This window comes from Centroberyx affinis, unplaced genomic scaffold, assembly GCF_046629955.1.
Source record: "Centroberyx affinis isolate AG114_WGS23_722 - 3 ecotype Tasmania unplaced genomic scaffold, CSIRO-AGI_Caff_v1 ptg004677l_1, whole genome shotgun sequence".
Taxonomy (NCBI): domain Eukaryota; kingdom Metazoa; phylum Chordata; class Actinopteri; order Beryciformes; family Berycidae; genus Centroberyx; species Centroberyx affinis.
In genome coordinates, this window is record NW_027282260.1 from 142,677 (window position 1) to 165,000 (window position 22,324).

At 47.3% G+C, this 22,324-nt stretch overlaps 1 protein-coding gene across 1 annotated transcript; it reads left to right on the plus strand.

The window, feature by feature from the left end:
• The first annotated feature begins 5,293 nt into the window (after window positions 1-5,293).
• Window positions 5,294-16,301, plus strand: gprc5ba (G protein-coupled receptor, class C, group 5, member Ba). Its single transcript, XM_071544807.1, has 4 exons — window positions 5,294-5,393; window positions 13,936-14,970; window positions 15,248-15,393; window positions 16,257-16,301. The coding sequence occupies exons 2-4, from the start codon at window positions 13,938-13,940 to the stop codon at window positions 16,299-16,301; spliced, it is 1,224 nt and encodes a 407-aa protein (XP_071400908.1). The 5' UTR covers window positions 5,294-5,393; window positions 13,936-13,937.
• The last annotated feature ends 6,023 nt before the right edge of the window (window positions 16,302-22,324 follow it).

Below are 22,324 nucleotides of genomic sequence, written 5' to 3' on the forward strand. Positions count from 1 at the left end.
AGACGGGCAGACAGACAGGCAGATAGAAAGAGAAGCTAGTCTTTTATGTAGCTCTGCTGTAGTCTAATTTCTTCTGTGTCGGTCCTGACATCAGTCGTTTAGCTGCATATCACCTAACCTTAAAACACGCAAAAAGGGCCTTGCTCTGTATAGCTTCACATTAGCATAATGCTGCACATCCCACCAAGGAAGACAGACTGTGGCATTTCTTTTGGCAAACACTTCAACCGATCTTCCTCTGGACTGGATTCCACCTTGTTTTTTACTCATGTTCTGTGAAATTTCTGCTCTGTTGGGAAAAGAGCATCATTTGTTCTCCTCTCATCCGAGTAACCAACCGTGATCCTTGAGACGGACTTTCAAAACAATATGCCACTTGTCAACATGCAGCCATAGTGACTGGATGACAGTGGAGGAGGGTAAAATCCTAGAGTTGCCTTTATTCCACTGACCTCACCCTGACCTTCCAAGGGTTAAATCCTGTTTAGAGCCATTGAGAAACCTGAGGAGCTGTCAAATGGTCTCCAAGGCTCACTGCATGAGGACAAGTGTGCTCTGGTCCATGTGGTCGTCTTTGAAGAGGCCAGATAAGGCTGTGTGTGTGTGTGTGTGTTTGTGTAACTGTGTGTCTGTGCCTCTGTATATGTGTTGTGGTGTGAGGTGTGTTCGTCTTTATGAATGAAAGCGAGTATTGGTGTGGGTGCGTGTGTACATGACAGGAAGTTGTATTCTTGTGTGTGTGTGTGTGTGTGTGTGTGTGTGTGTTCCCATATGCAGATACATGCATGTCTCTCTGTGGGTTGTTTTAAGTTGGCCTGACGAGGTCACATTCAGTTGACCTTTAATATCTACCCTCCTTCTGCGGGCCTCTGCCTCTCCTAAAGGTCATGACCCCTGTGTGAGCGCTCCGAGTGGCCAGTGACAGCCGGAGGGCTTAAGTCACCGCGGTGATAAGGACAGATGAGGTCAGGATTATCCCTCCTGCCATACTACCTTCATTACCTCGGTGGCCAAGTCAGCACATTTCATCACCACAGAGCCAGTCGTGTGTGTTTTGAGTGGGGGTTTCTGTGTATATGCACATGTGTTTATTTGTACTGATTCACTAGCGCAGCAGCCAGATGTACAGCTATAGGACAGATAGAGCAGCATATTACAGTGAGACCCTGCTTGTAGCTATATCATCCCTGCTTCTTATTTGTCACCTGCATGCATGTGTGTTTGGAAATTAATATTTGTGTACAGACATAATACATATGACTATTATTTGTGGTATTTAGGTACAAAATAAAAGTGTCTCAGCATAGGCCAGCAACTGACCTTCTCTATTTGCCAAAAAGCACCGCTGCCCCTCATCTATATTACACAGAACCAATAAAATATTAGACAATCCACCCTACATCCTCCACCTCCGTAGGACACAGTTAAAAATGGGATGTGTGTCTGGCAACAAACTGCTCTTTAAAATTAGTCTTCCTGCTCATTTTGCACACCTGCATCCTGTCATAGTTAATACATCCTGTGAGGTCACAGGCTCTCATCCTGATATTTGTCACTGGATACAGATGCAGCGTGTGGCCTTTATGCTGCTCTGTCTGAAGAGGAGGCTTGGCCACCTCATTGTCTCTGTTTGGTTTACTTGATGAAGTTCAACCTATTGCATCTTCCTATTGCTTGAAGCAAGGAGGGCTCTGTCTGGCAGCGGACCGGGACAGATCCAGGGCCTTGAGGAGGTGAGGGGACCTCCAGGGAGTAAGGAGGAGAGAGGGAGAGAGAGACCTACAAATGGAAGCAGAGATAGAGACAAATGAGAGAATGTGAGACAGTTACAAATTTTGGAGACAGAGACTAACAGAGACAGATAAACAGAAAAATAGAGATTACAGTATATACATTCTCCAAAAGGAAACATCACAGACAGTGTCCATGCTGTTGTTTCCTATACACACACAACACGGAAGAGCATGTGCTCTCCCCATTAACAGACAATAACTCATCAGACAGGGCCAAAGTTTGTCCCATAACCTGTCTGTAAAGCTAAATTAGTCGGTGACTGAGCCCAACACATGATCACACTGTCCCACAGTTACCTTGTCGCCCTCTATAAACACTGAAGCAAGAGTCCTCTGTCTGTTTCGATCTGACCCTCAACCCCATGATGGCATCATAAATGTAAAACACACACACACACAGGGAGAGATCCTAAGAGATGCCTAAGGATGGTTATATGTTTACTGGCAAGTCTATGGAGTGTGTGAGAGTGTATTTGTGCATACTTGTATATAATTGTGTTGTTTTCTGCATGTGTGTGTGTGTATGTGCATTTGTTTTTTTCCCATTCCCCTCTATATATTTAGTTTTATTTCTTTGGTGGGCATTAAGCATGTCTGTGTGTGTGCAAGTGCAGCCATGCGCTGTGTTTGTGAGGCAGGGTTATGTGTCTCTGCAGAACTAATTGTCTAAAACACACCAAAACACACAGCACCATATGGGCCACTCTGGTTCTACAGCACCATGCCAAAGGCCTCCCATCTAATTTACCTACCAGACTCCTCACACAGTAGTAATTACACAGCCGTCATGACCGAGCAATAGCCTAATAAAGCCTCTTAAATACACTATTACCCTACAATGGTGAGGTGCTCAGGGTGGTTTTGTAACCCATTTGGCACGTTCTTCCAAATCCATTTACTATGATAATGCATGTGTGATAATGTAATGATCAACTTCCCTCATCTGATCGTACAATGAAACACGGTCTTTTGATGCTAATAACAAGGATGATGACGATGACGACCGCAGCATCACAGATGATGTCAGTGATAACGGTGATGATGATAATGATGAAGATGATGACAAAATATAATGACAAAAACATCATGGCTGAGGTTAAGTGGTGGTAACACGAGGGAACCTTTAATCTCCTTGGCAGTGAGGCCCGGTCCCTTCCTCCTCCACCCCCTCTTCCCATGCTGTCACTCTCCCAGCCTGCACCTGTCAGATTAGCCCCACGTCTTCAGCTGCCGCTCCATATGATACGCCTCTTTACTGCCCCGAGCTCATGTCATCTCTTTTGCATGTGTGTGTGTGTATGTGTGAAAGAGAAAGAGAGAGCAATCCCATGCAGTAGGCTATGTGTGTATAATGCACATCTGTCTTGTATGTGTGTCACTGGGGACCGTGGTGGCGTCTGTGTCTCCCATGTTCCAGCAGGATTTGGCTCGGTACTTCACTGTGCAGAAGCCAAAATGTAGATTAACACCCCCAAATCACTGGATTATTTACAATCCCATGGGAAGAGGCGCACAACTCTGTGCGTAGATGGCGAAAGGAGGTTCGCTATTCCGTTGTCTGACAATAGTAGCCAAGCCAATGTGAATATAAACCCACTGAATGTGATTATGATTACCTGGATTACGCGCGGTTGGTTATGCGGGTAGAGCTATCGTGACTGCCATGTTCTCCTGCAGGGGAATCCAAACAACAGTCTCAGTCTCAACTAATGCAAGGGTTGAAAACAGTGCCACAAATCACCTCACATCATGCACGAGTCTTGGGGTGAGGTGGGGGGATGGGGGGATGGGGGGATTGGGGGGATAGGGGGGTGGGGGGAGGTGTTGATATTGGGGCTCCACCACTGAAAGCCTCCCTGGTAGATGGACTGGAACAGCTGAGACGCGCATGTGACCAGAAGGAGAAATAAGCATCACAACAGTTTCTAGCGGCATCAAGCGCCCAGAGATAGCCAGAGCGATACCGGAAATAAGGTGATTTTGCCTTCAAAATAAAAGTGTCACTATTACTCAAAAATAAAATACACATAAAATACAACATTCTACAATTAGGCAGGTTCACACTGTTCTGCCAGCGCCTTTTCCACATTAAAGCCAGTAGGGAGTGGCTGCAAGGCTGAATGAAAGCAGACATTTCGTAAAAAGCTCTGCGCCTTGCTTCTTCTTAAGCAAGGTAGACTGCGTTCCACAGTTCAACTTTTTAGAGGAGCACACATGACATGGAGCGCTTTTTTTGAGGAAGGAAGCCTCTTTTTCCACAATGGGTTTCATATAGGCATCTGACAGTTTACAACAACAACCAGAGTAAAATCATACTTGTAGAAAAGCTGGTAAGTAGTTGTTTGGGAATTCTCATAAACTCTAATCATAAAGAGTCGTTGGCATACATCATTGTATATCATTGTAACATTGTGATAATGAACAGAATTCATTATCAGAAAACACATGTTGAGGCAGTGCTTTAAAAAAAAAAAGAAAAAAGGGCATTAGTGTGAACTTGCCCTAAGGGTTTTATTCTGAAAGCAGTGAGCGGAAGTCATATTTTTTTCTGATTCCTGGATTGACACTACACCGGCACAGTTTCTCTGCCGTAGCGCACTGAGCGAGGAAAAAAAAATACCCAGTACCATGAGCTGCAAATAACCATTGGAGTAGCTTTTTGACTTTCCTAACCGTGAGTAGGGCCTGTGACAGCGACTGGTCGGCCAAGACAATAGATTTGTGTGTGTGTGTGTGTGTGTGTGTGTGTGTGTGTGTGTGTGTGTGACCCGCTGTGCGTTTAGAAAGGAATTGAAAAAGCCGGTCTCCCCCTTAGGCACCAAATTATAGGAGAGTAAAAAAAGGTGCAGAGGAAGGGAGGGAGGACAGAGAGAGGAGTCAGTAGGGACTGTGGTGGCTCTGGAGAGCTGTCATGTAGCCTCTCTCTCTCTCTCTCTCTCTCTCTCTCTCTCTCTCTCTCTCTCTGTGCGGAAAGGGATTATCATTACGCACGTTATGCGGAGCGCAGACTTGGTGATGCATTCAGTTGGGAGATGTGCAGCGGGGAGCAGTGAGCGCCAACCCGGTCACACGGCTTAATCAGCGCAATACCACGGGAGGGGAATCCTGCCGGTTCGGGCGCACGATTCACGAGCACCAGGCGGATCTCGACATTACGGCTCGCGTCTTTTATTTATCGAGATTAATCCTCACTAGTTCATGACAGAATAAGGCTGTGGAGCGCACCACTGAACAAAGGATTTAGGGGAAAACGATAGAGAATCGGTAACATAACCTGATCCTGACACCCCAAGCGCGTGCCCTCTCCCCCATTTGGACTTTCCACATCGTTGCCAGGACTCGGTATAAATGCCCATTCTGTTTCAGAGGACGACGGGAACGGGCTGAATAACTGGGTTCCTCTGGTTTGCATCCCGGAGCTGGAGGAATCATCTGGGCCGATCTCGTATCGGTCCATGTGGATGGAGAGTGAATACGCAAGCCCAGCAAGTGGAGCTCATTCCGAAATGTGACATTTTTTCGATACAGTCTCCGATTCAAAACCTGACAATTGCATCTGGCTTCGTTCTCTTGCCTTCGGATTTGTTTACATCGCTCAAGGTACGTGCTCCTGATTTACCCTGTGAGTAGCCTACAGGGTATCGATAATCTGGATGGGGGTAGGGAAGTGTAGTAGCCTGGCAAAATTTGTGTGCGTGATATATTTAATGGACAGGGTTATTCTGGGGTGTGGGGGTGTGGGGATCCCACAAGCGCACTTGGTCGCTTTGAATTCATCACCTCAGCTCGATGAAGCAAGGCTGTTTGGGGGCTTATCACCGCTGAGGTGGAAGTTGCATCGCTGACAGTCCTGTGGGAAAGGCGATGTCGATGCACCAAATGCATATAGGTGTATGGAAGCTGTGGCATTTGCTGAAGCAGAAAGGGCACGCCGTACTATAGACCTCGCTGCTGGGGGGGAATGTATTTACGCACAACGCTTGGCACCTATGGCCTTGACCTTAAGGGGCACCTAAGGCCCTTGGCATTTGACACAACCACATTAACCATAATTGAGTATATACTGTATATACTGGCATGTCCATGCAATACTTGAGCATGATTTTGTGTGATTGGCCGTGTCACGCTTGTGCTTTGGTAGCTACACCTCCATTTTATGGCAAGCCACAACAATACCTTAGGATATTTAAGATTGTCAGTCACACCCCCGCCCCCCACCTCCTTTTCCATTCTTCAGTTTAGACCGCTGAGGTTAGATGTCATTCTTTATTTTAGGATCTGAGAGCAACCTCCCCACCACCACCTCCTCCTTCTCCTCCTCCTCCACACACACACACACACACACACACACACACACACACACACACACACAAACACACACACACACACACACACACACCCCTCTGTAACAATGGTCTTACTGCTGGTCCCTCAAACAAACACTCACTTCTGGAATCCCCTGCGGACCCTCCCATGTGGTCAGTATTGTTAAGGGGGGGGGGGGGGGGTCTGCTAAAAAAAAGAACATTCTCTAAATAGGTATTTGCGTAAAACTGCATCTTAGGTCAGCTGAAACCAAAGGTGTCCCCCTATAGGAGATGTAACCCTCCCACAGCCAACATCTAACAAGGCGTAGGACCCTATATAGGTCTTCTAATTTGGCAAGAGGTTGTACTTTAATGCCCAGTACGACACTTGACTCCATTTAGACGATGGGAGTTCGCTATGGAATAGGACTTCCATGTGCAGACTGTCTTTCTCTTGGTCAGTAGATAGACTTTTGGGCCTCTGGGCACTGTTAGCACAGTAGGCCTATTTGTCTGCTCAGAAAGCTCCTGGGTCTATTTTACAGTGTTCTGTTTTCCACCATAAATCAATATTCAGCAGAGTGGAGCTGTTTATTCTCAGGCCGTGTTTTCATGTTACGCTGACTTCGTTAGCCTCCTCTTGGGAAAAGGGGATGCTATCTCCTTGGGGCTGATGCCATATGTACCTTGTTTGGATGATTGTGTGTGTGCGTGTGTGTGTGTGTGTGTGTGTGTGTGTGTGTGTTTGTGTGCGTGACCTCTTTATTAAACATGTACACCTGACACAGCCAAGCGTGTGAACTGAACAGCATGGTGTGCATAGTGTGTGGTTTTCACATACATGAGAACTTTCCTGCATCCTCTTGCATATGAGCATTTGGGTACACACACACACACACACACACACATTCTTCGGGCACCTGCTCACAGCGTGACACATAGCAGACAAGGCTCGCTTCCACGTTCAAAGCTCGCTCCGCACATCCGGCTCTGCCTTGTTTCTCCTGCTTACAGACCCTGTAGCTCCTCCGATCACTATCACACTGTCTAACCTGATCGCACGCTGCTCCTGTGATCAAACCCCATTCATCCTATACCCTATTCCCCACTGCTTCATCTATAATGGACCATCCTTCTTGATATCACATGGAAGTGGAACGCATGACACCAGGTCTCTGTGGTTTCTGTTGGGGTCAGTGTGTTGGGAGTATTGCTGGGGGTGGAGCGCCTTCACATCTGACCGATCTCCCCCATCAGATGTTGATACTGGAAGAAGAGGAGGAAGACAAGGGAGGAGTGGGAGGGGGTGAGGGTTGAGATTAAACATTGGCGCTGTTAATTGCCAAGTCAATTAGCATATGGTCACGCTGCGAGCCCAGTCACATGGTAATGAGGCCTAATTAGGAGGGCCGGGGGGAAATAGCTCCACTGTGGATCTCTCCGCGCTGACACCCGGGAGGCCGGCACAGCGAATGGCCTGCCTCTTTCTCAGTGTCACCATTCAGTCTCTTTTCATTTTGTCTCCCTCATCCCTCCTCTCTCTTGTCCTCTCTAAGTCTGTTTTTTTCCTAAACGCTGTTCTCCCCAACCACTTTTCAATAATTTAGCGCACCCCTACGTCACTCGTTCACATCCGCCACATCTCTCGCCCTATGTTTAGTTCCCTCTCTTCCTCTTCCCCTTTCTTTCCTTTCCTTTTATCTGTCACTACCAGCTGTGAGGGATCGGTGACGTCAGTCTGGAGGACAAGAGATTCGAAACGACTGGAAGCAAACTCAGCCAGCTAGTGTTTAGAAAGAACCATCCCGTGAGTCGAGGGTCACAGGTTCAGCCATCGCAGCAACCATGTGTCCTGTCGAAGTGTCCTTAAGTGAGACACTGGACAAGCGCTCCAGCAACTAAATATCAGAAATGTAAATGATGCTGTATGGAGGTTTGTCAGCCGACCAAAAAGAGCCGAAAAGAGTGCCAGAGAAGGAGAGAGACGGACAGATAGAAGTCCTCAGGAGAGTCCAGACCTCATTGGTCCTCATTACTCCTGTGACCCCTCCATGTCTGTTTCCCCTCTGAACCTTGCTTCAGGCCAGACTCCAACTCTGGAAGTTTACTTTTAGCCAATTATTCTCACTCAAGACACTGGAGAAGGTCGAGAGAGCTTGAGATGGAAGTTACAAAGGACAAAAGACCAGTCTGAGATGCCTCCAGTGGCAAGCTTAGCTAATGAAACGCACTGGATCTTTAGAAGCACAGATGTGTTTTTAATCCAAAGTAAATCCCAGCACAGTGAGACGGCACATCCAGACAGCCTGTGTTAGGGAAATTAAACCCATGACCTACGTGTTGATACAGATCAACTTAACCTACACAGGACCGATGTCTGCTTTGTTATCAGTGGCATCATTTTTGTAAGACCAACTACTCATGTGATGCGTACATGTACTGGCTGAAAAGGAAGTGTGCACCAGTGTAATAGAGGGACCACCATAGGACCTTATTTCGGAAAAAATATGTACGGTAGTCAACGGTGAGAGACAAGTAATTGTTTGATCCCGTTTTTGTACCATGAATTAAACAGATGATGTTTTGTCAATTTAAAAGATAATTTTGCAAGTCAAGAAAGTCGCAGTTTGTCGTAAAACTGTTGAAGTATAAGACTGTGAAAGTACGTAATTAGAAAGACTACACATCCAAAAGTCGCATGACGTCATAACATTCTCTCTCCACAAGCTACCCAGAGCCGCTGAAGCTAAGTTCCTCTCAGATAGCAGTAGTATTATACACAACCTGGAAGGTAGACAGTAAGAACAGATTTAAACTGGTTTAGAATAGTTTTAGTACAGTGTGGGCTAACGTTAACGTGATGCCTGTGTGTTTCGTATGTTTCGTTCCATGTTGGTGTTGGTGACGTATATTGTACGAGACGAGAGACGTAGTTCACTGAGCGGTTTCACACAAAACTAAATGTTACCTTACTGTTTTACGACAAACTGCGACTTTCTTGACTTGCAAAATTATCTTTTAAATTGACAAAACATCATATGTTTAACTCATGGCACAATTCAAACGGGATCAAACAATTATTTGTCTCTCGCCGTTGACTACCGTACATATTTTTTCCGAAACAAGGTCCCATGGGGGACAGTGGAAGGGGAGGGACTTAGGCTCTCTATAAAACCGGTTCTTATGGAAGAGAGGGGGCGGGGCTGGAGTCATGAATGGCATCATCAGCAAGCAGCTGTCAGGACAGTTTGTCCCCCTGCCAGGCCCCGGAAATGACCTGCTAACCTCCACAGCTGGATTACTGTGTTGCCAGACATATAGATACATCCGACAGACATATAGACACACACACACACACACACACACACACACTCGCTCAATTATCATCCCAGGAGTCTGAATGAAGCAGTAGGTGAAAGAATGAGAATAGAAACGAGTCGTCAAAATGTAATAATCTGCCCAATTATCACCATGGTAATTACACAGCATCTGGTTATGCACTATGTCTGATAATTATAGTAGATGGTAATTGTACAGGAGGGCTCGTTAGATTTCACCATCTCTGTCTATCCAGCCTGAAGCCGAATTTGAATGACTGCAATGCTGCACAATTGCACTCAAACGACTGTATTTCTGTCGTTTGTTGGTGTCGCGCAAGTCAGAATGAATGCTATTGTTAGCAGCACCTCTATAAGGAATGCAAACTGCATACTTGTCACGTTCAGCTTTGTGTGAAAACGCTATGCCTTCACACACATGCATAATACATGCCACAAAACAGCGTGTTATATTTGTATGTAAATGGGCCCAGCACACATGGGCATAGTGCCAGCCTGTGTGTGTGTGTGTGTGTGTGTGTGTGCGTGTGTAAACACGTGCTGCATGAATGCATGTAAGCATGGTACAGCATACAGAACTAGCATGGATCTGGAAGCAGCAGCAGGCTCCCTGGCACTGAGGAAGATGATGCCTGAGAAACAGCAGCCATGCAGCAGAACTGGCAGAAGCTGGATTCTTCCCCAGTTACATAAGATACACTGAGAGAATAAAGGCGAGGGGAAGGAGAGAGAGGTGGGGGGGGGGGGGGGGGGGGGGTAGAGAAAGAGAGGAGAAGGAGGGGGCAAGCTTGGAGGAGAGAAGGGTTTGGGCAGAGAAGAAGAGAGCCAAAATGGAATGGAGAGAGCACTGTTTTGTGATTAGACGGTGGGGTGCAAGACAGAGAAAAATGTTGGGAAGGGGAGGATGTGAGGCACATCTTTCACAGCACATCTTCAAATGTAGCAGAGAGATGAGACTGCTCCGGCACCGGAGGGGAGGAGGGACTCCGATCCAAAATGAATAGGGGATTTAAATGGAAGGGAGGACAGAAATGGCTGCATAGAGCGGGAGTGACAGAGAGAGAAACACGTCTAGAGAGGGAGGGAGAGAGATAAAGAGGGAGAGAGAGAGGGAGGGAGGGGAGGATAAGACGGCAGCAGCAGCATCCTCTGTGCTGTGGAGAGAGGAAGGCCAGGGGCTTTCTCTCCCTTCCCATGACTCATATTAGTGAGAAGGAGGGGAGGGAGAGGACTTGAGTGTGTGGCATGTGTGCTGTAGGTGTGTGTTATGTATCGTGTGTGTGTGTGTGAGAGAGAGAGTGAGAGAGAAAGAGAGGGCTTGCATGACCATATGTGATTTTGTGCATGCATGTGTGGCTGACTGCGTACATGTGACTGTGTGTATGTGTGCGACTGTGTGTGTGTGTGTGTGTGTGGCCACTGGCAGCTCTCTGTGTGCACCCTTCAGCTCTCAGCTCACCAGTGTGCCAACTCACACTCGAAAGCAGCCAGAGCAACCATCTGTGCTAGAGGGAGTGAATGGGTGAGGGAGTGAGTGAGTGAGTGAGTGTGAGTGGATGACAAAGTGGCCAGTGTGTAGGACATGAGTTTCACTCTGCTGTCTTAGTCCTTTCTCTCTTGTTGTGAGTGTGAACTGGTGTGTAGCTGTGTGGTTTTACAGGCCTTGTCATTAGCGGGTGACAAAGAAGGAGGTAAAGAGAGAGAGACAGAGAGAGAGAAGGAGCAGTCTGCTTTGCTCGTTTGAGGATGAGTGAGCCCCCTTCTCAGTCCTCTCTCTCTCTCTCTCTCTCTCTCTTTCTCTCCCCCCTTTCCTGTCTGTTTTACTCCTGTCATTGAGAGCAGGGGCGTAACCATGGTTATCAGGGACTCAGCCAGAAAACAACATGATGTTAGGAGCAAGGAGTGCATGTGTGTGTGTGTGTGTTTGTTTGTGCATGCACATGCATGTGCAATTATGTCTCTTTGTGTCTGGTTGTGCCACTGCACATGGAACTATGCTTGTATATGCTTGTGTGTGTGTGTGTGTGTGTGTGTGTTTGTGTTTGTGCATGTGTGCCTCTGTGAGTCTGCACGCATGTGTGTGAAGATCCAGCGCTGTGTGTGTGTGTGTGTGTTTGGGTGACTCATCGCTCTGTAAGTGCTGATTGATGTTAATGTAGACCAATAATAACCAGCGGCCGTTTTGCTGCTGCAACAAGGTGGGAAGAGAATGACAGAAAATGACAGGAACAAGGCTTATATGGAGGAAGAAAGACAGAAAGAGAGAGGGATGGGTTTTAGTAATGAGGAGGCCTAAGGAGGGATTCGGGGGGTGTAATTCTCCAAAGGATACATGAAATAGCTGTAAACAAGTGAATATGCACATGAGCCACGCACGCGCACTCATACGCATGCACACACTTTTCACTGTTATGCCCTCTGGGGCCTCAAGGAAACTTACATAATAATAATTCACAAGGCATAAACATCCGCTACCTTAAAAATGCAAAAACTGGATATGAAGATAGGCACATCAAAGGCCTGTGAACGATTGGATGGACAGACTATGCAGGCAGTAGTCTGTGTGTATGTGTGTGTTTGTGTTGTAGGTATGTGTGTGTGTGTGTGTGAGAGAGAGAGAGAGAGAGAGAGAGAAAGGGGAAGAATCTACGCCCTTGCTTTGATCCAGGTAGTGGATTGCAATAGCAGCCATATGGATAGCTGCCAATCATTGACGACTTTCTGTCTGGCTGTGATCTCTCTTCCATAAGTTTTGTGACCTCCTTTAACCCCACATTTACACGCCTCTGTCCCGGACAAAAGTATGGTTTGGTTTATGGTTTTACTGTAATGACTTCATAGAAAAGTCATATACATCAGATATGTGATGTGAGCATCTTTCCAATGCAGATCTACCAGTCTTCCTCCCATCTCTGTTCCTATTTTCTTTGTGAAAAAAAAAATCAGTGTCTAGGGGCCGCATCAGCCTAGCTCTGTCTCTCTGTCTGCCCCATTTAAGCTCTGTGCTGGAAGGACTGTGTGTGACCCATAGCCCTGGCTGGTGTGTAGTTAAACCGAGCTCTCTTCCCTGACGGCCAGACCATTAACACTCTCTGACTGACTGGCTGGGAGAGAGAGTATATGAGGCCGGTGGTATCCAGTGTCCTTTATTTGGTATGTAAATATTATGTTACAGTCTATTTGTGGACACCAGGAGTTTTTTTTTTGTCAGGGCCTCAAAGCCAGTGCAAGTCTGAAGTCCTCTGAAATAAACAAAGGCTAGCTTTAGACATAGAGGGGGGACAAGTGTGTATATGTGTGTGTGTGAGTGTGTGTTTTAGCACAATGATGTATGAGGCAGCTCGGAAAGAACGTTTGAAAGGTTGGTGATGTAGTGGAGAGACAGTTGACAGTAACTTGGCTTAAAAAGATGAGTGTGTGTGTGTGTGTGTGTATGTGTGTGTGTGTGTGTGTGTGGTGGTCTTAAATACAGATCAATCTCACATAAAACACAAGAGCTTGTCAGGTGCAAAGACAGCGATGATCATCCTGGAAAAAAAAGTTGCTGAATTGGAAATACGTGCATTTGTGTGTGTGTGTGTGTGTGTGTGAGTGTGTGTGTGTGTGTTTGACAGTTGTGACGAGTAAAGAGATAGGTATACTGGGACAGCATTGATTTCCTCCCTTGTACACTGAGTGCTGCTGTTTTTTCACTGGGACGCTTCACTCAAAAGTGCATGAGCATTTGTGCTTGTGCTGCTGAAGGCGCTGTGTGTTTGTGTATGCTGTATTATGCATTGTCTCACACCTTGCTAGATGCCCTTAGATGCCTGATAGTGAGGAGAGCTTTGTACGCACTAGTTCCTCTCCCTGTATCTCTGTTTTTCATGAAAATATTCATGATGCTGCAGCCTTCCTGTCCATGTTCTGGCAGCCAGGCAGGACAGGACTGGACTAATCATGAATCTGAAACTCTGTTTTAAAACGGTATAAGGACTCTCATTCTGACCTTGCTGCCTTGTGGATCGACTGAAAGCAATTGTTCTGGGCATTTCTGGGTGTGTAGAGCTTTCCTGCCATGTATATGTCTGTTTATTTTTAAGGGGTGTGTAACAAAATGAAACTGTTAACCCCTAAAATGGCTATAAAAAAAAAAGGACAGACATGTTATTACTGGTGATACAGGATGTGAGTGTGTGTGTGTGTGTGTGAAATGGATGGAAACGCTTCTGTCATTCACCCTCTGTGAGCTACTGTCCTTTGTTTCCTTTCTAAAACACAGCAGTGGCAGATTGTCTGTATTGTTGCTCACAGGCAGATGATTACTGTGGGAATGACTGGCTGCTCAGCTCTGGTGCTCTCTAAACATTTATGACCAGAATGACTCACTCTCTCTCTCTTCCGTTTTTTCCTCCCTTCTTTTGACTTTCTCCTTTCCCCTCTCTTTTCCCATTCTCACTGTTTGTCCCTTGTTCTCTGCATCATCTCTCTCTATCTTCTGTCCTGTTGACCTCTCAGAGATGGCGTTCCTCCCGGTCCTCCTGCTGCTGCTGCTGTCTGTGGCCCATCGTGCGAGCAGCCAAGACTCGGAGGACAGCTCTGAAGCTCTGCCGCGGGGCTGCGGCTGGGGCCTGGTGCGTCCCTACACCCTCCTCTGTGACCTGGACTCCATATGGGGCGTGGCCGTCGAGTCAGTGGCTGCTGGCGGGGCGTTGGCTGCCATCTTGCTGGCCCTGGTCCTGCTGTGCCGTTTACGCCATGTCAGCGAGGCCGAGAAGCGCAGCGGCGTGGGACCTATTCTCCTGCTGCTCCTTGGCATCCTCGGCCTGTTCGGCCTGAGCTTCGCTTACCTAATCGAGCAGGATGAGTCGTTGTGTCTGCTCCGCAGGGCCCTGTGGGGCCTCCTCTTTGCTGTCTGCTTCTCCTGCTTGCTGGTGCAGGGCGTTCGTCTGCGCAGGCTGGGCCGCGAGCGCCGCAGCCCCGGAGGCTGCGCCCTGACAGGCCTGGCCCTGGGTCTGAGCGCCGTGCAGGGCATCATCGCCGCCGAGTGGCTGCTTCTGACCGTGCTGAGAGAGGGACGCGCTGCCTGCCAGTACCTGCCTCTGGACTTCTCTCTAGCCTGCAGTTATGTGCTAGCCCTCTTACTAGCCGCGCTGACCGCCGCCTCCCTGGCGCTGTGCGGGAAGACGCGTCAGTGGCGCTGCAGTGCCGTCTGGCTGCTGGTGACCTGCCTGCTGTCACTGCTGCTGTGGGTGGCCTGGGTGGGTTTCTATCTCTACGGCAACGCCTGGCTGGGGAGGTCCCCCGACTGGAATGACCCGGCCCTGGCGATCGCTCTGGTGGCCCAGGGCTGGCTGCTGCTGCTCTTCCACGCTATCCCCGAAGCCCACATCTGCCTGAGACCCCCGCCTCAGCCCACTGCGCCTGACTACTTCGACACCTCCCAGAACTCCACACGGATGAGGGAGACCAGCTTCGACGAAGACATCCCCCTCTCCCACAGGCAGTTTGTGGAGAACCAGGGCTACGGATACAACGACGAGAACACTGCAGGTACAGTGCAATGCAGTATTTTACAGCAGACATGCTTCATATTTCCGTCTACAGGCTGGGGGTGGAATGTAGGCCAAAGTGAGTAATAGAACATCAGGCGATATTACCACGCGTGGCTTGAAATAAGTACTGGAGGAAATTTTGCTCTGTGGTGCAGGATTACGTAGCAAGTGTTTCTGTCTTCAAGAGGGCGAGAGAGAGAGAGAGAGAGAGAGAGAGAGAGAGTGTGAGTCACAGTGAGTAATCTGTGTCCGTCTCTCTGTGTGCTCCACGCCAGGCTTGAGAAGCGGTGGTGGCGGTGGGCACCATAACGGAAACACCGGTGCCAGGCCCAGCGCTCCTTTCCGCAGCAACGTCTACCAGCCCACTGAGATGACCATGATCCTGAATGGGGGAGCGGTGAGTACATCATCACAGTCGCAGGTACACGCCGCTTACACACTACTCTCTCATTCCACCGCCGAAGAAACTGCATGCACATTTGTGCGTCCCGGAACATACGTCATTGCACAAGAATGAGGGAGAGGTGCGAGTGTGTGTGTGCACGTGTGCTTGTGCATGCATGTTCGTGTGCACGTGTGGGTGTGAGTGTGCGTGTACGGTATGTACGTGCATAAGCATGGATGGGTTTATCACGAATGGTCATCTGACAGTTGTTTGTGTATGTGTGAGTGTGAGAGAGCTTCTCTGTGCGTGTGTGTGTGTGTATGTTAGTGTGTGTAAATATAAGCCACGATGCTATCTGTCCAGTGAGCGATGCGACTGTCTCCCCGGGCCTGTCACGCCCTACATTGTGCCAGGATGAATGGGCACTCTGGCTGGCACAGGTGACTGCCTTCCAACCACCGTGTTATGAATTAAGCCCGCCTCGCCACATCACAACACAACACACACACACACACACTGCTGGAGTCTGGAGACTAAAATGCTGAGGTGACATTCTGCTTATATTGACTAAAGGATAAAACCAAAGCGGTTTGTAGTCACTATTCCTAAAGATTCTAACTAGTGTTTTATGATTGGCTGACTTTGCTAAGAAAGGGAATGTCATGCGCACTCCTGAGAAGCTGCTCTCAACTGCATAAAATGTTACTTTGCAAGAATGGTGTTGGTGTGTGTGTGTGTGTGTGTGTGCACCCCCATTTGAAAGAGGCAACACATTAAAGCGATGTGTTTCTACCCGTGCACATACTGTATGCTTGTTTGTGAAGATGCATGTGTATGACGCCATATAGGAGGGCCGGTGGTTTACAAACTCAGTGTGCTTCCTCCTCTCTGTCTTCCAGGTGCCGTCCGCCCCTCCAACCTACACAGGGAGGCAGCTGTGGTGAGGGAGAGGATGCAGATGAAATGAAGAGAAGAAGAGGAGGGATAGGGTGAGGAGGGGTCCTGGGACGAGGGGCCAGCCTGGTCGGAATGGACTTAAACATGGACACCAACAGGGCCCCTTCACTCTGTGTACAGACTGAGGACTTACACACTGACTGTGTGTGCCAATCAACTACGCCAACTATTGTATGAGTGTGTGTGTGAGACTGAGAGAAAGCGGGGATATGGAGGACAGAGCTAAAGTCTTCTAAATCTCTTCTAGCGCACCAGTCTCTGTAGGAGGCTTTCAACACTCCCATTTTGGCATCACCGCAAAATGTGGCTGACAAGAAGAAACACAAAACATAAGCTTTGACAGACTTGGCTCTGAAAATATCAACAGGCAGTATTCTTTTGTTTGATTTGAGTTTGCTCCCCTGAGACTACGGCACTGTAAGCATCGCTGAAAACTGTGAAATCTATCGCTTTATTCCGCTCTCTCTTCCTGTCAGTCGGGACGTCCTTTCTGCTGCTCCTCAAAATGCTGGCACTCAAGAGGAAATAATTTGGCTCTGTCCTCCATCCATCCACACTGTAGGCACAGACAGAGCACACGGGCAAGTGTACAGCTTGAGCAACCCCCCCCCCCCTCCCCACCCACCCCAAAAAGCATCCAGCCTGTATATGTGTGTGTGTATGTGTGGGTGTATATGTGTGTGTTTGTGGAAGAAAGAGTGTGTATGGTATTCCCTACATCTCAACTCTGGACACCTACCGCTCCAACAAATCTTCCTTGTTTAGACTTTATCCCCCTGCCCTCTTGCTCCGCTGGCTCCTTCCATGAATGCGCGTCCCTCCCTCTCTCTGTTTCTGGTTTGCTTTTCTCTGCATCTCTACTGTGAATATAACATATAACTCTTCTCACCCTCACCTCCTCCATCCCGCCTGCATGGACAGTTCGCGAAATGTGGAACAAACTGTGAAGCCCCCAAACTGTGGTTGGAATGAAACTCTGATGACCACAGACACACACACACACACACACAAAACAAACTCCCAACCGCCGGGCCTGGAGCACCTGAAGAGAGGGATTATAAGCTGCTAATGAACTGCTGTTAGATATAACGATGGGGTAGAGTGGATTCCGATTGGACGAGGAGGGCGTCAGTCAGTGGGAGGTGCCAGTTTATGAATCTAGGTCAGACTGTTGTGCTCTCCCACATCTCCGGTGGCCAGTGGCGGTTTGAACCAGCCAGGAGAAACTGTCACTTTATATCAGAGGGGAAACGGACCGAGGAAACGGTCCACTGTTCTTAGTCCCTCTATCTGTGTACATGTGTGCATATGCGAGTGTTGTGATTTTATGTGTGTTGGGAGACGACAGGACAACTCACAGTCAGGGTTTGGTTTCTGGTGCTAAATTTCCCTTTTTCTCTTCCCAGCGAAGGCGCAGTAACATAGGAACAACGCTGACAACCCTTGATGCAGATACAGTAGCCAAACTGTGAGTGACGGGCTATATTTAGAGCAGCGACTGGTGTGTTGCAGATATCCCGGAGCCTCAGAAAGATCAGATTTACAGTGCAAGGTAGCAAGAGGGGAGATCAAATGTAAGCTCACGCGGAGGATTGGAGGAGGAGAAGGGAGGAAGAGGGGGATGGGAGGAAAGAGATAGCGAGAGACGGTCCGGGGGGAGTCTTACGCGACAGTGAAATCCCTGCGACTTCCTTCAGTCAGCCTCCTATCTGTGTGAGAAAATGGCTCCCTCCACTTCTGTGTTTGTGCGTTGGTCGCTGTCTCTGTCCATGTGCGTGTGTGGGTGTGTGTGTGTGTTGCGGGGGAGGCCGTGCTGCTCTGTGTGGCTGTCTTCTTTATCTGGTGAGGCGTCTCTCCCTCCTCCTCCTCCTCCTCCGTCTGTCTGTCTGTCTTTCTGTGGTGGCTAGGCCAAGCTAGCCAGAGTCCCTGTGCCAAGAAAGACTCCTGTTTCACTGGAGTCTCCGTTTCACCCTCCTTTCCCCCATCGCTACACCGGCTCTCTCCCTCCGAGGAGCTGTGTACATAATAGTGCTGTAAAGCTTTGCTTGGTTGTTTACTTTTTTTTTTTTTTTTTTACACTGTAGACTAAGTTTAGACACCAGTGTCATATAAACCACTGGATATCTGACTACAAAGTTTTTATTTGGGGAATTTTTAACTGGATTGCTTTGTGTTCACATATTTGCTCGTCACATTATGCTTTTGGAAATGTTTTGCAGACACTAGAGATGCTTTTATTTTTTATTTTATTTGATTAACTTTCAAGACAATGATATGATTTGTCGTTTAAAGGGATCCACTTCAGTTGTACCTTCTCTGCAACAATCTTGCTGAATTCCTGTGCAAGACAATGGTTCACTGTTTGCTGTAACAGTTACGGGAAAAAACACATTTCTTTTTTTTTTTTTTTTTTCAGAAATATGCCAATGGCTGTGAATAATGTTTCGCACTTCATGCAGTAGATAATGACTGATTCTGTGATACTATAGGGTAATTATAAAGAGCAGAGCAGGGAGGGCAGAATAAACGAACTTTGGACCTACCGACGGTCATACTGGTGACTCCCTGGTCTTACAGTAACCCAATCAAGAAAAGACTGAAAAGGCAGGCTTACTAGACCAAGGGTTGACCGTTGACTACCCATACTACTGTATGTGTAAGTCTTAACCACTGGGTATACTAAAATAGGACTGTTAATGGGCCCAAAGTGAGCTTGTCTCGCTGTGTCAGGCTCTGTTTGGGCCACCCTGGGTCACAACCAGGCTACGGGCCCCAGATCGTCGTTTCATGGCCCAGAAAGAAGAACTGTCCTCAGGGTTTTGGATGGTCAGCAGCGACAAGACACAACTCTGGAGCCTCGACTCTCAGAGCTGAGGGTGGGGTGGGGGGGAGGTTTCAATTCTTGTGATGTTTTCACTCAGTGTGGAGTACAAAAAAAGAAACATAATAATAAGATGTGACTTCGTAGATTTTGCACTTGTCGACTACCTATCTGTGCATGCTCATCACCATTTCTACATGTAAGACCTTTCTCAGACGTACTGTTGAATACTAACTATTTATGTCAAGGTCATGTGACAGCAATCATAATTTCAGTGTATATCAGATGACACAATTGTGCTTTCTTGAACACAAAAGAGAGCTGGTTCTTGAGATTCTTGAGAGGCAAAGAGATTTGAATCAGGGGAAATGGTCCAAAATCTGACTAAAGGGGTACATATGCCATCATCAGTGGACCTAATTTTAACTTCCCGTGCTAGTTTGAAGGCTCACGTGGAAATAGAGAATCTTCCGACTGATATCGTCTCTGTGTTTAAAATCAAATAGACTGTGGTGAGATTTGCACAACAATTCTATATGTTAAGTTTGTCGTCCCCGGGCAGCCCATTGAACACCCCTCCTTACTGGGTTTGACATGTCCTTGCCTGTCCACTCCTGAATTGTCTTGCCTTCAGACTGCTCCACTGGGGGCAGCTGACAGGGGTGATATTGGTTTTCACAGCTGTGACTGTGCAGTGACGCAGCATGCCTATGTATAGAACTTGGTTCCCCTGATTAGAAAAAAAAAACACAGTTAACTCTCTTGTTTCTGTAACCGATTCAGGAAAAAATGTTCAATAAAAGTGTCATGTTTGTAGTTAACTTTTAATTGGATGTGGTGTTTTTTTTCCCTGTAAATGATGCACTGATATTCTTGGTAATTCGTGGTGATTATAATGTGCTATGTGATTTAATTGGCCCTGAAGAGACTGCTGTCAAGTGCTAGAGAGTGTTAGAGTCAAAATTCTTGGAAATAAGAAAACTATTAGGAAAATGCAACCAAAAATAGGCTACACTATAGGATAGACATCCATTCATTCTGAAATTATTTTGAAACCAATCTTCATTCTTCAATTCTTAAGGATAAATTTGGACAGTTCAATAAGATTGTTAGAGACCTAGCTATATGATTTAGGAGGGAATCCTGTGTTTTTCCTTACAATCTAAAAGCACAATAAGACTGTAGCAATTCTACTGTGCTCTTCAATAGGACTTTCCTAAAACACTTTTAAACTCTCAGATTTAAACACTTAGAACTACTGTCTTGTGCTTGTAATTTAATACATCCTACAACACTTGATTAACTGGCACTTGGTGGGCTTATACATGTTTGGGACGCTGTTTACATCCAAGGCCCTGGCATATACTTCTGATCAGTGTATCCCTAGCCATGTCCACGTTAGGACAGACCTAAAATGTTACCATTTTACTCTCTAACCCCAGATCTCTATCTTTAATCCTCAGAGTTCACACAGTCACACACTACACCTTGAGCCTGGGAGCGCAGCCCAGAACCAGTCATTATGTGGCTTTGCTCTAGCGGCCCGGTGCCCACTCCCTCCTGCTGCTGTGTGATCTAGTTTCAGCCGGGCCTGCTGCTGCCAGACTCTGTGGAGCTGACTGCCCTATCAGATGTCCCCAGAATGAAGTGCGCTGTTTTATCACCTAACCCAGTGGCAGCTGTCTCCCAGGCATCCAAATACCTGCAGAGGGAGATACATGACCCTCCCCACGCCTCGCCAGGAGGCTGAGTGCATCAGTGACCGGAATGGTCAAGAAAGCTGTTCGTCATGAGACCACCTCACTGCTCCGCTCTGCCATTGGAGGAGGAACCCACAAGTCTCCTCATAGGTACCTCAGGCTCCAGGAGCAATGGAAATACGCCAGGAGTGCACTTTATTTACTCAATTTAATTGGCACACAGACAGGAGAGGACAGTTAGAGTCTGCACACTCTTGAAGTTGGCATGAGGGAGAGCAAAGAACTGCAGAGTCAGTCGAGTGCTATGCAGTGACATTTATGCATATCAAATTCCATGACTTTTTCATGGCTAATCCATGACATTTAGCAACAGTTCCATGAATAATATTTACCAGTGTCTATGATAAAATATCTGCTTTTAAATAGCTTATACAAATGTCCCATTTGGCTTACTAAAACAATGACCATGAGCTTGACATTAGACTCTTGACTGACAGAAAAGAAAACAAGGAAATGCATCCAAACATGTTGACACTTGGAAAACAATGTATTCAAATCCCATGACTTTTCCATGTCTTTTCCATGACCGGAGGAATCGTGTTTACTGCTTTGGCAGACAGTTTTCAATCACCCACCAGTGATCTCAGTCCTTTCTCTCAAATTTTTTTATTCCCCTTTCCCCAGACAGGGTTATTCTCTTTCCTGACAAGCAGGATAGAATATTCTGCACATTCAGCCACCCTTTCCTCTGGCCTAAATTCCTGTTTTCAATGGAAATGCTATAATCTCTTTTATGAAATGCCAAAGTGCTATCTATCACCATGGAACAAGGAAATGACAAGTCGAGGAAATATGATTTTTTTTATCTTCCAATGAGCTATCAAGCAGAGCTGCTGAGAGGAAATATTATGTCTGTTAAAAGTGTGGGGGGCTCTACTCCCAGCAGTATAGTTATGTGAACCGTGCTATATGGTGTTCTCTTGTTGGGTGAGACTCAGTGAAGTCAATCCTGTGAAGTGATCCATCAAAACGGCAATGAAGGCAATCAACTAATTAGACATGGATCTCAGACCATAAATCCTTGCCTAGCCATGTCCAATTGGTTTCAGACATTTCTAATGGCTTGTTTGACTGATCACTTTGGCCAGTTTGACATCAACCTAACAGAGTTTAATAGCCTTGAAACATAAAAAACCTGTTACATAGTGTTAATGATTTCAGTTAACAATCTGAATGGCCTACAGCTCAGGTTATGAGTTCCTAAGGGACGGAGACACCGCAGCCAGGGACAGGCCTCCATACTCGGGCACGGCCAGTGAGTCGGCCAGCGATGGAGTAGACGTCATTTCCTCCATGCTGTGCAGGCTGGGGGTCAGGGACTCACTGCTCTCGGGGGTCATCTGGGCGGTGGGGGTGTGGACCACGGTGCTCTGGGGGGTGGGGGACACCACCTGGATGGACACGTCCGAGTTGCCGGCCTCGGGGCTTT